The sequence below is a fragment of the Pseudopipra pipra genome, chromosome 15 (assembly GCF_036250125.1).
Source record: "Pseudopipra pipra isolate bDixPip1 chromosome 15, bDixPip1.hap1, whole genome shotgun sequence".
Lineage (NCBI taxonomy): Eukaryota > Metazoa > Chordata > Aves > Passeriformes > Pipridae > Pseudopipra > Pseudopipra pipra.
The window spans coordinates 15483453-15498894 of NC_087563.1; the positions used below are offsets into that span (position 1 = coordinate 15483453).

The 15442-nt window shown below is 46.3% G+C and overlaps 1 protein-coding gene across 3 annotated transcripts in view; it reads left to right on the forward strand.

The window, feature by feature from the left end:
* KLHL3 (kelch like family member 3) overlaps positions 1–15442 on the forward strand; it is a 62065-nt gene that overhangs the window by 28582 nt on the left and 18041 nt on the right. For all 3 annotated transcript variants that reach the window (XM_064672146.1, XM_064672144.1, XM_064672145.1), the window contains 3 exons: positions 1238–1359; positions 9140–9302; positions 12272–12381. In XM_064672146.1, the coding sequence (XP_064528216.1) occupies positions 1238–1359; positions 9140–9302; positions 12272–12381 (395 nt within the window). The remainder of the gene's footprint in view (positions 1–1237; positions 1360–9139; positions 9303–12271; positions 12382–15442) is intronic.

Below are 15442 nucleotides of genomic sequence, written 5' to 3' on the forward strand. Positions count from 1 at the left end.
TGCAGGATCCAGGTATTGCTAAAGCTTGGACCCCCCTTTAACATCTGACTCTGTGCACTTGATGTGCCCAGCCATGTCTTGTCAAACACTGCACAGAGGTGTAGGCTGTAATTACTTCTCCTATAGGCTGCAGGAAATATTTTCCCACTTAATCCCACAGCAGTACTGAGTCACCGGATTTCTGAGAGTGGTGATTATTCGTGCCCAGGTTTAAGAATTGACATTTTTTCATGCTCTCCTTTGTTTAGCTTTGTTTTTCCACCCATCATTTTCTTTCCGCTCGGGGTTTTGCCCTTTCTTTTCTGTGGCCCCTCAAGGTCTTGGTGATTAAACCCTGGGTGAGGTCACGGTGTGCGTGGATGCTGGAAGGGCCCTGGGGAGTCCCTTCTCCTCCCCCCCAGCATGATTTTGTTCCTCTGTCGTGCTCCTGACACGCAGGGGGCGTGGAGGTGGGTCATGAATAGGCTCTTACACAGACACGTGGTTTTACTTGTATATCCAGAGGGGAAATTATTCCCCTAGTTCTGCCTGTTTTTAAGTTACGGATTTGAAGGAAGGATAAAGTTTGGATCCGAAGGTGTGAGGCTGGGAAAGTGAGAGATGAGGAATGCATGTTCCTGTGTGGATGCTTTGCATAAGGTGTATCTGATGGATGGGTTACAGCAGGGTAATTGAGAGAAGCTGGCTGCACTCTGGGTGCTTGTTTTCCTGAGCAGGTTTCAGCTTCTTCCTAAAGAAAGAGGGTAACACTGCATTGCTTTTACTGTAGGGTATACCACAAAACACCCTAATGCAGCTGTTGCAGCATACTCATCTACCCATATGTATATATATTAAAAAAATTAAAAATACTTACAGTAAATATATAAAAAAGGTCTTTCTAAGACTTGTCCACAATCTCTTTGAGTCTGTCCCTATACTGTTGAGGGACATACTGTTTTTTGGGGTTTTTTTTACCTCTATATTTGTTTGAATGCAGGAGACCCATGGCAGGTTCTTTTCTGTCAAGAAATTAAGCTCGTTGCATTTATTGACTTATTTTTTTTTACATTAGTGTCCTCAGTGTTGAGTTGTTTTTTAGCTGGCATTAGGAGGCTTCTGGGAATCTCCCTGGTTGTTCTTTGATGGTCAGGGATAGTGCCAGGCAGTCTCGTAGTCAGCAGGAGAACGTGCTGGATGTGTGGGGAGCGAGGTTCTGCAGAGCAAACTGTAACTGTCCTTTTGAACTGAATTTCAGGAGACATGTCTGAAAGCAAGGCCAAGAAGATTGAGATCAAAGACGTCGATGGCCAGACCCTGAGGAAGCTGATTGATTACATCTACACCGCTGAGATTGAGGTCACGGAGGAGAATGTGCAGGTAGGTCTGGTCCAGCACTTCCTGTGGAGAACCGAGTGAAAAGCTTGAAACTCAAAGGCACAGGTCCTTTTGGGGGTGAGGGATCTCCTCAGGCTGCAGAAAGTAAAAGGTTGAGCTTGAAAAAAGCTACTTCCAGCCTCTGTTTAGTCTTGAGGCACTTTAGTGTTTTCCCTGCACTTAAGTCATGTCGCATTTAGCTTTTGTGTTGGGCTCTTATAACAAGAGCAGGCATTTGCCTTCCAAGAAGCTGTGCTGACTTGTGGGTCAGTCTGTCGAAGGTCAGAATAGACTCAAACAAGCAGTGAATTTTAAGGCCAGGGCAGGGGAATCTGGCTGTTAGTTTTTAAATTCTTCTGGCTAGTTTGAGTTGTTCGGCAGAGCTTTGAGTGGAATATATTGTTCAAATGAGGGCATTCTTCCTTTTTATTTTTGTGTGTGCACTCTGTCTTGAATTTCTGTGAGGTCAATATTTGTCCAAGAGTGGAAAGAGTAATTGAAAGGCAGCCCAGAGATAAAGCAGGGTGCTCAGGAAGAGAGTGTTTCGCCGTGTCACGTGGCTGTGGCTGCTGGTCAAGCTCTTTCTTTGACTCTGCTTGTATTTGTGGTAAGAAAAAGGCTCTGCACTCAGGCACTGATTTCTGGAAGGGATGCTGGGAGCTCGTGTGTGGACGTGCTTTTCGGTGGGTCTCTGTTTTTGTTTGCAAGGGGCAGTTTGAGCCCCTTGTCCTTCTCTCTGTGACCTGGACATAGGTCAGGTAACAAGTCTCTGTCCACGATGCTGGAGAGAAAGGGGCAGTGCTGCTGGGTGCATTCTGTTGACCTAATTAACATGGCAAAATTAGACTAGTTCTGCTTGAAATGGGGTTCTTGCTGTGAGCTCTTCTGCTCCAGTCCCTCAGGGGCAGTGCAGGTTCTTGCTGACCGGTTGCTCCTGAAAAACCCTGGGCTGTGCCCACTTTGCAGTCTAAGCCCTTGCCATGCTTCGTGACCCAAGTCTGTGGGGGCCTTTTCTTGCCCCTTCTGCCCTCCACTTTTACGAAGCTGACTTTCTGGTGTGCTCCCAACCCAGCAGTTGTCACACTGGCAGGAGTGTGGAGCCTGGTTGTCCTACAGGACCATCAGCGAGGAGACCTTCAAGGTGCCACTGCAGCGAAGGAGCTGAGACTCAAACCCAGCTGTGGGTGGCTTGGACTGGCTCTCTGCTGTGTGACCCACACTTAGGGGCTCTGTATAGTCAGGGTCATCAGCAGCTGACATACAACATTACTCAGTGAGGAACTGGGGTGGAGCTCCTTGGACCTCTGGGATCTCCCACTGCGGAAGGAAAAACGACATTTACACGCTCTTGGGCTGGTCCCTTCTTCTGTGGGAAATATGAAGGCCAAATCCCTGTGCTTTCTGAAATGTGTGCTTTCCTTCCATGCTGCTGGTTGTTGGGTGGCTCAGAAGCACCCACTCGGCACGTGGGACGTGTGGAGCTCGGGTCACCCTCTGGCCCCAGCCAGCCTGCCTTGAATGGAGCTTGGGAAGGGCCTGTGCCTGCTCTGGCTGCGTTCCCAGGGGAGTGTTTTGGTGCTCCAGCTGCACCTGTGTGTAAGCAGGGCTGTGGGAGCTGGAGCAGGCTGGAGAGCTGGCTCTGTCCTGCTCTGCCTGGGCCTGCCCAGGAGGTCTGGGAAAAGTCCGGGTGTTCCCTTTTCTGAGCAGCTGGAAAACTGTCTTTCTTAGTAAAACCTAACCAAAGCCTGCCTTCTGTGGCCTGGGGATTACAAGGAGTTAAAGTAAGCTCCCTGTCTGTATTTTGGCTTTCATCTCTTAGATAGCAAGATAAAACATAAGTTTTGAATACTAAGATTTGGGCATGGTGTTTTTTCCCAGTCTATTAAACCTTTTACTGCAGGATTTATTTCAATAACCACTCTGTGAATAACTCTTTAGGCTAGAGGTAAATTAATTCATGGAAGCTAAAAAATGAAGCTGTTCTACCACAAGATTAACTGACTAGTTTAAATTTTATTATGTTTAAAATGTTCATGCTGAAAATGTTTTATGGAATTTATTATAATTTTGTGATGAAACCAACAGAAATAGATCCTGTCTCTGGGTGTTTTGCTTTGAACAAAAGGCTATAAACAGGTTAATATTCACCTGCGGCCAAAAGAAGAAAAGTTTACAGAAATGAATATTCTGTGATTTGTTGGAAAGTTCCACATCAGTGAAGGCAAAAAACATGAGCAACAAAAATTAAGCTCTTTGCAGTCTCTGGTTTGGATTAGCAGTGTCAAGCTTAGGAGGAAGGTTTGGTCCCTTGCATCACCACATCCTCCTGATGCACAGCTTTGGGTCATTCATCCATCCATCCATCCATCCATCCACCCAAGGACACCTCAGAAGTACCTGTGTTGTTTCAGCAATGTTCCTTCACACCCTTGCTTGAGCACAGTGAGACTTTCTCTTTTCCCAGCAGGTATCTCCTGAGGTCTGTTATTGCCATGCCATGCACTCTGATTCTCTAGCAGGGCAAAGGTGCTTTTTTTAAAGGAGTTTTTCAGACTTCCTGAGTAGGTGGAAGAAGCAATTTCTGGGTATAGGTGCCAGGTAATTTCATTGTAGAAAATAGCAAAAATAAAAAGATTGCTCAATGGCATTAACTGAGCAGATGCAGCCAAGCTACCAAAACTTGTGAATAAATGAAAAGACACGATCTTTTCAGTGAGAAAAATAAGATGAGAGCAGAATAGAAATGAGAAGAAGATGAGCAGCAAAGGTACCATGCAGTGCAGGAATGAATGCTCCCAGGCGTGCTCGAATGCTGAGCAGTGCCCAGCACTTCACAACAAGAAGCCTTTTTACAGTATTTTTGTTACTTCTTTTCTAATAGAAACCTGTATTTTTTATTTTTTTTTTGCTTTTATAGGCCTGGTATGAGTTCAGGAAGTGAGACTCCCTTTTTTCTAAGCTTGTATTTCTGTAGCTGATTGTACAATGAAATGACACAGTGGTTTTTGTTCTGTTTTTCGTGTGAGGAAGGATGTGTGTACAAGGGGCCAAGCCTTTACAGTCAGTTCCAGTCATCATCTATGTAGTGAGTTCCTGGGGGGGGAGGTTCATCCAATTTCTCCTCAAGATTATGTCCCAAATGTGCAGGCAAAGGGGATTTTCAGCCCACCTAAGCTCTGTAAAGGAGAGCACTGAGCCCATGTGAGGGGAATACTCTCTTCTAACCCTGCTGGGGGCATGTAGGTGAGAACTGCCCCAGCAAATGCAATCCTGCTCTTCATTCTTAGAGGGAGATTGCAAGGCAGTGTAGATGAAGCAGTAGGAGGGCTCAGGGATGATGGATGACAAAGAATCTTCTATGCTGAGCAGCATTTTACCTCTGAAAATGCATTTGGGATTTAACCTCCCACTTGTTTGGAAGGCATGGAGCAGAGAGAGAACTTCTGTCTTTATTGCAGTCATGTTATCTCAGCAAAACCCACGCTGGGATTTCTGTCCCCACTTCCTTCTGTTGTTCCTCTTCTGTTCCACCCCACATCAGGGTTGGTTGTAAAGATTCATATGCATGACATACAGGTCTCATTCATTTGAAGGTGGAGTTTGATACATTTATTTAGAGGGAAGTTGTGTCATGCAGTTTCTGTAAAAGGAAGGAAAACTAAAGTGATTGTCATGGGGAAGTTCGTGGATGCTCACGTGCAGCCCTGGTTGACTTCCATGGAACACGTGTCAGAGCACAGGGCTTGCTGCTCCTCACCTGTGTGGAGTAGCTGGTGGTTTTAACACTGCAATTACTTGGGTTTTTCAGTTAGCTGATTTTGCAGCTGAAGTGGCTGCACTGCCGCTTTCCAACCCTCATATCAAACCTGCCAGCTCCGAGTGATGGGAGCAAAGTCCGGCGATGGGAGAGCTGAGCATGGTGTCCTCGAACAGAGCTGAATGATGAGGAGATTTGGGAGGAGGCTCCTCATTCTCTAAGGTGGTCCTGTGAACATACCTGGACCTCTCGTTCCAGGCAGTGAATACAGTCCCTCCTCAGTGTGTCCCAGCCATCCTTAATGAAGATGACACTTCATTACTTTCAGCAGCCTGAGAATTGCCCTCCCAATTAAGAAAGTCATTATCATTCAGGCTGTAATGATTCCCTGGAAAAAATCCTGATTAACCTGACTTCCCAATTAAACTTACGGACGCTGTGCAGTGTTACCACATGTGAGGGGTGTCCTTGTGCACAGCCACAGTTTGAGATATGGATTGTGCAGAAAGAATGAAACCTGAAATTAGCTGTCTGGAGGAAGTAGATATTGAAACTGTCAGCTTTGCAGGCACAGTAATTGTCATACAAAATGACTTGAGAAAAGAGGAAAAAAGCTTTGCCAGGAGCTGTACTATTTCCATTTCAGAAGTGTACTCCTGCACCTCAGCTCTCCCTACAGACTTAAGACTTCACAGCAAGGAAGGAGAGTTTTGTGGCAGATGCAGTTTTCATGATAAAGGGGTGATAAGTGGGTCAGTTCATCACCCTTCCCCCTCTTCACTCCAAAAGCTGGAATTGTAGCAGGTGCAAGCCCAGGGTGAGGCAGAGCACCTTTCAGCAATAAATCAGGGCTGTCTTCCTCCCTGCAACCAAAGCTCCTTGCCATGGATTGCCTTGGAGTGCTGGGGGTCCTGGTCCATGGCAAGGTTGACTCCTCTGGGTTGGGGGACCTTCCTTAGACCTATGGAAAATCTTATAAGTTGGCTTGGCCTAATACAGAGGTGAGGAGAAACTCGTGGATGTGGCACCAGAGGACTATGCTGGGCCTGATGGAAGTGTCTCTACATTTTTATTCCGCTGTTTAATCAAGGAATGGTGTGTCTGAAGTTGGAGAATGTAGATCAGGAGGGAAGTTGCCAGCAGCTCCCCTGTTTTCTCTCTCACCTCTATATCCCATGTCCTTCTCATGCCTGCTTCTGGCATTCCTGCTCCTGGTGAGGCTTTGTGGCTCCCTGATCCTGTCACACTTGCCTCTGCCTGGGCCATTTCACCCCAGGTGAAGCATTTAAGTGGAAGCTCTGTTGTTCACCCCGTGTGCTGCCTGGGAGCAGCTGGGGAGTAATAAAGCCTAATTGCCATCCTTGCACTCAAAAGCCACATTACACTAATGTAGTTTTATCTCCACTACTCGTGCAGTTTGGAGCAGTTCATTTAAAACTGTGTGCTTTACCTGCCGTGCAAACACGAAATCCATTAATTTCTCTGGTCACGGGTTCCCCTGGGAGGTGCTTGGGAGCTGTCTCCCTGTTTGGGCAGATGTGCAGTCCCAGCTGTGTCCCTGGATGTGCAGCTGAGGATTACAGCCAGTACTCTTGTTTGGCTTCTAATTTGACTGAATTGTCAAAGCTGCTTATGAGCTTTAATACATCCCCTGCCCTGGGAAAATGCTCCTTTCCCAGTTTTGCAGAGCAGGAATGGACTAAGTTAACTTTTGGCCACAGGTACCTGGAAGGCTGTGTCACGCTAGGGAATCAACCCCAGTCTCTGCAGTCCAGCATTAATGAATAAACCTTAGAGTGACACAGAGCACTTTTGGCTGAAAGATGTTCCTAGTTTAGAGACATCAAAGGTCTGTGGAAGTAATTGCACAGGCAATGTTGTGTTGAAATTGGTATGAGTCTGCAGAGCACAGCTGGTGATCTAGATGGTTATGGTTATATCTATATATATATATATATACACACTCCCCATAGATGAGATAAATTATTTAGCAAAGCAGTCAGTCTCAGTAGTAATAGCAGATAATTTTGACATAGTTTCAAGAAATGAGTGGGTTTTGATATGGAGGCAGATCTGGTACAGAAGCCAGCTCTCTGTAAATCTTTCACGGCTGTTGGAGTTCAAATACTGAGAGTCAAATCCAGATCCAAGTGAGTAACTTGCCTGGATGTTAATGGGGTTGCAGTTTGGTCCTGCTGCATGTTTAGGCAGGGCATTTCCTCTTGTTATTTCTAAAGGAAACAGACTTTGTTCTCCCGGAAATCCTTTGCTTGCTTTTCGCCTTCCCTGGTAAAAACAAGATGAGTGTCGAGACGCTCAGCTGGGAAATGGGAAAGAGAAAATCCACTCATCTTTTGATAGGCTTTTTATATCCTACTTCTGAGAAGTATTATGTGGTAATGCCCCTTTCCCAAAGGCTTCAGTGGTGTAAGGCTCCTTCTGCACTGCCCTCTGAAGCCAGCACAGGGCTGTAGTAGTAGTACTGGTACGTCCAGGGGCTGTCACATGTGGTGTTAGTGATGGCAGTGAGCACCTTCTGGTTTAGAAGCAATATCCCAAACACTGGAGGTAGGCAGCCCCCCTGGATTGGCAGGTGGACATGCTGGATGGATGGGGGTGCACAGAAGAAGCTCTGTATGGTCTGTGCCCAGAGAGTTTTTGCAGGGAGTCTGGCTCCTCTACCCAAAACCCTTATGCAGCTCAGGTGCTCACCTCTCGTTCAGCTAATCAGAAAGTGGTCCATATCTAGGTTTCAAAAACCTAGAATATTGCTATCTTGATTTAATCAAACCCCCAAACTAGTCTCCTCCTGGCATGAAGAGACCTGGGCCAAAACAGACTCCTGGGTTAATTGATTTCTCTTTTTATTGTTGCCTGTTGGCGGTGGATGCTTGGCTGCTGTTCAGCTGGGATGGAGCTGGAATGCATCTGTGGCTTAGAAAGACCTGGGGCAGGTTGTGAGTGTCCTGCCCTGATGTGGAATGGGACTGTGGTGGCAGGGACAGGGAGGGGACATTTTTATCCCTTCCATGCCATCGAGATCCAGGGAGGTGAACGCTGTTAACCCACTTGTTTTGTTTAACAGCTGCTTGGGTTTTTTTGAGTTGGAAGTAATTTCCAGGAAATGTGTGCTCAGATGGTGAGCACAGATGCCCAGTTGGAAGGACATGTGTGAAGCAGCCAGAGCTATGAAGGGTCTGGGATGAGACACGTCTGCAGTTGCTGTTCGACATAAGAAAGGAAGTAACTGATGTCACGGGCTGTAACGTCCCGATTGACTTTGTTTTCTACTTCCTGTCCTTCTTACTGGTCTCAAAGGTGTTTTTTTCCAGCAGATGTCACATTCCTGATCCACTTCCATCTCCATTTTCTGCACTTAGTTTTGGAGGGACAAAGCAGCACCTTATTTTCAGAACGAACCACAAGTGTCCACAGCATTTTGTGTGAGTGGAAATGAGGGCTGTTAATTTGAATAGTTGGTCCCATCTTTCCTGGGAGTCTTGCTGTCACTAAAACCTGCTTGAGCTTCTGGGAACTTCCTCTCTTACACAGCCATTTGGGCACCCTGCTCAGAGGCCAATTGGTTTTGTTGGAAATAAGAAAGTTCAGGGTTTTGAGGAGTGCTGGGCTGCTATGGGCTTTGAATCTGATGGCAATGCTTATAAATAGTATAAAGCTCTTCAGGGGAAAAAACAATAAATCTGTGGTGCAGGACCTACCTGCAGCAAAGCCAGAAGTGCAGGTGCACCCGTGGTTGCTTGTGTCTTGTCCTCCCTTCACCTGCCTCGAGGTCTTGTGGGGAGAAGATGTGAGGAGAAGAGCTCCACTTTTAGCCCAGCATGGGATAGCTATTTCCATTTCTCAGAGCGTGAATGGGGATCTTCTGCATGTGGATAGAGCCAAGCCTTTAACCTTCCTTCTCGTCCCCCACAGGGACCCTGAAGGGGAATTGCATCCAATTTGCGCAAGCTGTGCATCAAACACTCTTTGTTGGCTCGCTCTAATTCCCCTTTCTTGCCTTTGCAGGTTTTGTTGCCAGCTGCTAGTTTATTGCAGCTGATGGATGTTAGGAAAAACTGCTGTGACTTCCTTCAATCCCAGCTGCATCCCACGAACTGCCTGGGCATCCGAGCCTTTGCCGACGTGCACGCCTGCTCCGAGCTGCTGCAGCAGGCCAACGCCTACGCAGGTGAGGGAGGGGAGCCCTTCTCTGGGGTCAGACTCGCTCCCAGGGGCAGCAACTTGTGTAGTCTGAGCGAGATCTGCACGTGCTGGTTGGTCACTTCATACTTCTGGTGTTAGAACGGGGAAGGGAATACTTTTATTGGGTTCTAGGCCGGTAACCTTCCGTCACGCCGCGAGTTGTGAAATGTGGTTTGGTCGCAGGGGAGCTCCTTGTGAGGTAAAACCCCTGATCCTGTGGATCTCAGCCCACAGAGTAGCTCCTGAGTGTGATCCCAGCAAGCTCTTTGTGTGCCTGTTCAACAGCCTGGGATTGGCACGCTGGCATCCTCCCCAGGGACCCTGCCCTGAGGGAGCAGTAGGCAATGCTGGGGATTTCCATTCTAGGAATAAATGGAACTAGGCAAAATTAAATCTCATGGGTGGGAGTGGGAACACTCTGCTAAAACTGCCAGGCAGTCTGAGGCTCCGATCTGTGCAGCAATGGGCACTTACCCCCAGGGTGGATAGGCTCATGTTTCCTGGAGAGTGGATGTGTTTGGTTGCAATGAGCAGGTGCAGGCAAAGACTCCCAGTATTTCTCTTCTACATTGTAAATGTAAAGCTGTTTCAGGCAGCCCCAAGCCCTGAACTCCCCAGTACTTTCCAGTCTCCTCTGGCAGAGCTGCCCTTGACCTCTGCTCGGGAGAAGCTGGTGGTTTTCTCTACTCAGTTTGTTTTGCTGCTTTTCTGGTGATTTGTATGGGGATAAATACACCTGCTGTCTCCCAGGGCACCTGCTCTGTCCTGCAAAATTTTCCTTGTCAACGGTTTTGTCCTTAATTGGACCATAAGTAGGCTCAGTGGAATAAAAATGTGCCCACCGAGTCCTCCCCTATTCTCTTGCAAATAAAAGTAAAACCTTTTCAGCTGCTGTGGCTGTATTATCCCCTGGAGGAAAAGGTACCCTGGAAGGAATGGTTAATTGTATAAAAGCTTGCTTGTAATATCTCATTATCCTTGCTTCCAGGCCCTGTTTAATCTTTAACCCAACAAGCAGTGCATTCACTGTATATTTATTTGGTTGTTTGGCAATTAGAAAGTCTGCTTTGTTGTTTTATTGGCCTTCATAAGTCCCAGTTAGTACAGCAGTCCATGTAATGTTAATGGAACTCCATTAATAAAAATGCCATTAAAATTCTTTTCACTATGTTGTTTATGTAACAGCCTTAAAGCAAGACAGAAGGTCCCCAAACTCAAGACTCCATGTCTGCACGAGCTCAGTTACTTGAGAAATGCTTAGTTCTGGCCAGTGGATCACTTCAGTAGATGGAGGAGCCTTCTTGATGCAGGCACCAGTTACTTTATTAAAATCAGTAAATATTCTTACTTGCTTGCAACTAATAACAAGAGATCAAATATATTTCTACTGCCAGATGCAAGTCCAGAATGAATGACTATGAGATTTTGCCCAGAAGTCAGAGTGCATCCAGCTGACTCTGTGGGGAGTGTTTCCTGCCTCTCGAGTATTTAAGGCCAGAAGAGTTCTTTAGATCTTATATATACTTCCAGCATAACAGAGTATTAAACTTTATCCACATACTGCTATTTTTAGTCAGAGGCTTTGGCTTAGCTGTGGGGTTTTGGTCCCCATTACACCAAGTAGGGTCCGTGACTGGGGAAGTCCAAGTCCAGAGTCCAGCTCTGCAGCACCAGCTTTGGTGAGGGGTCATTCAGGTGCCATCTCCAAAGAGCTCCTCTCTAAAAGATATGCCAGCTCATGTCCCTGTGGTGCTGCTTTTTGACAGGCAAAGCACTTTGCAGATGTGAGAACTCGAGGCAGATCTTGCTGCGGAGGGAGATTTTTGGATACGTGAGTCTGAACTTCGCAAAGCTGCAGGATTAGAGCTTGAAAAAAGCTGCTGCAGATAAAGTGTCTGAGCTTCATGTTTCTGTATTTCAGTCAAAGATAAATGGGACTTAGAAATGGCAGGTGAGATTAAATTGGCAGCATATGTAAGAAATGCTTGCAAAACTAAAATTGCCTGCAACTGGCTAATGACACAGTTGACCTAGAAATTATTTTTTAGGAAGTAATTCTTTCCTGTGCCTTTTGGCTCGATGTAAATCTTGACAGATTTGATGATCCTCAGTCATAATTCTTCCAGTTTGGGATTATAATCAGTGACATGCATTTTGTTTTCAAGTGGCTCCCAGAGTTACAGCATGGAGGGATCTGGAGGCAGAAAAGGGAGAAAGAGGAACTTGTAGAATTGTGGGCTGAAGTGGAAAGAGGAAAAGCTGCTGGGGAAGGTGGGTGCTGGGGCGTTGGAGCAAGAGAAAGGGTACATTTACATGTTTGGGGGAAAGAAGTAAAAGGTGGAAGGAGAGGAGAGCTGATCCCATGGGAGTGCATGGGATGAAGATGCCCCTTGCCCATCTCTCCATGTAGCCCTTGGACACACAGATTCAGCTCCGTGCCCTGGCATTTCTCAGTATTGGCTGCTGACCATATGCCCCAAACTGATTCATGTTAAAGGTGGGCTTCCTTGGAATATGTGCAAATACCCAAGACACTTGTGGAGTCTCTCATCCAGGTGCTGAGCAGATCTGATGCTGTCTAGCTTGTTGAAGTGGGCAAGAACTGAATCTCGAGGTGGCCAGATAATTTACTGCCTTAGAAAGGCACTCACACTTGTCTCAGTTGCCACTTCTAATCTTATTTGCCACTGGAAGACTCTTAGTGGCTTTTCAGAAACTTTGATGTCATTTATGAAATTGTCTCCTGGGGCTCATGCTACTTGAAATAACATGAGATTTCTCTCTGCAGCTCTCTCTCTGGTTTCTGTCTGTGTTCCACCACGCAGCCACAGTGGGTTTGTCTCGGGTGCCCAGAGCTGTAATAAGAGCAGTTCTCTGAATGCTGTAGTCCTTCCATTGACTGAAAACACGGATTTCATTATAATTTTCTGTTCCCTCTTTTCATTTGTTGAACAGAGCAGCACTTCCCTGAGGTGATGCTAGGAGAAGAATTTCTTAGCCTTAGTCTGGACCAGGTTTGCAGTTTAATATCAAGTGACAAGCTCACAGTCTCCTCTGAAGAAAAGGTACTGTAAATTGCATAGCAAGAGTGAATGTAAGAATGCTGGAATGTTTCTAGATCTTACACCAGGAATGTTCTCATTATGTGCTCTTTAGGGGCCATTCTGCAACAGAGATCATGTGGAAAGGAAAATTAAAATAATGCAATTCCTAGAAACACATAAAAATGACCTTCACTTGGTTGTTCTTTGAAGGAAGTAATGATTCTCAGATCTATATCACTTCCAAAGGCCCTGGGGGTCAGAACAAAATACCTTCCCTCCCTGGAAAACTCCCATATGCTGTTGTGTAAAGCACTCATTACCTGCTGCAAAACCTCAGAGAAGGTGAATTTCATTAAGCCAGAGAGGAGTATTGGGTGGAACAACAAAAGGAGATCTGGAACTAAAAGGAAGGAAGGAAGGAAACGTTTTTCTAACATCATCAATGTTTTTAATGGAAGAGGGGAGGAAAAGGCGCTGGTTGATACTGTTTTGTGGTTGAAATGTTCAGCACATCTTGTATAATCTGGAGTCCTGGGGAGGAGGGTGACTAAAGGTTTTAGTGCTTGGTGAGCTCCAGATCCAGCCTTTCTCTGGTGTGAGCTTCTTGTGTGACCTGCTGCAGGTTTCTGGGGACAGGTATGTGCCTTGAGTCCTTCAGGTCACCCCAGAATTGTGACTGTGGAGAGGTTGTAGAACCACAGAGTCATTAAGGTTGGAAAAGGCCTTTAAGACTGTTGAGTCCAACCACTAACCCAGCACTGCCAGGTCCACCCCTAAACCATGTCCTTAAATGTAAATGGTCACTTGTGGGAGACCACAGGAGAGCTTGAGGATGATGTGGTTTGTAACTTCAGGACCCTTGTGTGGGTGGGATGAGGCTGGACCTGAGTGTGTTGGTGCTGCTGCTCAGGCTGCACATCCAGGTGTGTGCTCTCCTCCTGCTGAGCCCCTCTGGGCTGCAAACACACAGGTGCTGGGGCACACAGGGGTGGTAAAACTTCCCAGAAAACCTGCACCACGTGAGGTGGGGACACAGGGATGCTCCATTCAGATGCTGAGCCTGTAAACTCAGAGGCTCTGTGGGGTGCTCAGAGGTGACACACAGGCAGGGCCAGAGAGGGCAAAAACCAACGGCACTAACTCACAGCAGAAAGGCTCTGCATGAGCCCAGCAGCCTGCAAAGGGAAGTGCAAGTTTAGTAACCAATTTTTTCCAGTCCTCTGCAGCATTGTTAAAAAGCTTTTATTGGCCTTGTGCCCAGAGGAATCAAAGTGCTCCCTCCCTCATCTGAGCTTTGTACAATCAAACCCAGTATTTCTTTGGCTGAATGTAAAAGTTGAGGACGCAGGGCAGTGGAAGGAAACGTAAGCATGAGCTATATGTTCAAAACAACAGATCTGAATAACAGGAGAGAGGCAGAAAATGGGAATGGAACATAAACATGAAATGTTCTGGGGTCCAGAGAAGTGCTGGAAATTGAGGACAGGCTCGTAGGCTGCTGTTCCTTGTTAACTTTATGACAGACAAGCCATTTTCCTCACCTATATTCTTCCTATTTGCTAATGCTTGAGTTATATATTATTAAAAAATACATAAAAGTATATGCAAGTGTGTGTGTATGCCAGTCTGTACATACACATATGTATCTATGTGCACAGGTGATGGAGAGAGAACTACTTGGAAGCAACAAGGTGTTTTTTAAGTAGACAAATAGTTCAAACATCTGAGAGCTGAATTGTCACGGCCAGATTTCACAAGAGGTTTTCCTGTTCCTGTTCTCACTGTGACTCTTACATGGACTGCAACCTGGCATCCAGAGTGTTGCCATCCCTGGGTCACTGGGAAGTGTTAGAGCCGAGTCCTGCCAGGACCAGGGAGGGAGTGTTGCCCTTGGAATGCCCCAGGGCACGTGTGCTGTGCCCAGGACCTTGTGTGCTCTCCCCTTCCTCTGCCACCCCCCAGCTAATACCAATTGGCCTAATAAAATATATTTTTGTCTCCACAAATTTGGCTTACTTGTACCCTTAGGCCATCAGGACTACAAAAATTGTCTGCTAGCACAGAAATCTATTTTAATTGCAAAATGATGACAGAATTTCCCCACCATTCAAAGATTCTCCTCCTTCCTTTCCTCTCCCCCTTGTTGTACCAGCCTCTGCACTTGTACAGGCCTTTTCAGCACAGGGCAAAGGTTTGTTTTGGTCCCTGTCTGCTCATTTTGATATAGCTGAGTACTTGGAAGACAGTTTTATTAATGTTTTCTAATTGGCTCTTTAATTATGACACTGTTTGCAAGCTAAAAAATCCCTATAAAAATCATGTTTATTTGCATTTACTGAAGATGTGTGAAATGGAGGGGCTTTCAGCCCTTGAGAGTGGGCTCCTGCCAGCTCACAGCAGTGGCTAAAGAAATTTTTAAAAGGGTTGGGATTTTTGGATTGTGAATTCTACACAGAGTGCAGTAACTGACTCTTTGTCTCACGTCGCTGACATGCAGCAGAAGCTGATGCATGGTCTGACTCCTAGGAGTCTCTAATAACTGGATTTTTGGCTGAAGAGACTGGGAAAACATCTGGGCTGACTCTTTCCATAGGTGGTGTGAGGAGAGGGGATATTCCAGGCTTTTACCCTTCTGCTCCACAGAGTTGGAATTTTACTTCTCCCAGGTTTGGTACCGCTCCTACAGCCAGGCAGGTGCCAGCTGCTACCTCAGCTGCAAATCCAGCTGTGTGGGTAAAACTGCTTTGGTCCATCCCACCTGGCAGCAGGATCCTGGCTCCTGGGGGAGCAGCAGCAGCTGCTTGGGGTCTGCAGAGGGCACGGCACATGCAAGGAAGGGCACAGCAGTGGTGGAAACAGATGTGGCCTTTAAATAGAGATATTGCTGTCTTGGATTAAGTTTTTTTCCCCCTTTCTCATAAAATTAGGAGTCAGAGCCAATGGAAGGTGCCAGAATCTGATTTTTTTTTTTTAAAATGCTGTTATTTTTAGAGTAGGCACAGCAGGGAAGCATCGGTGTTTGCCTAACTCAGGAATGGTCTCCAGTTTATTCCTGGTGACATTTGCCTCACCTTCCTTTAGA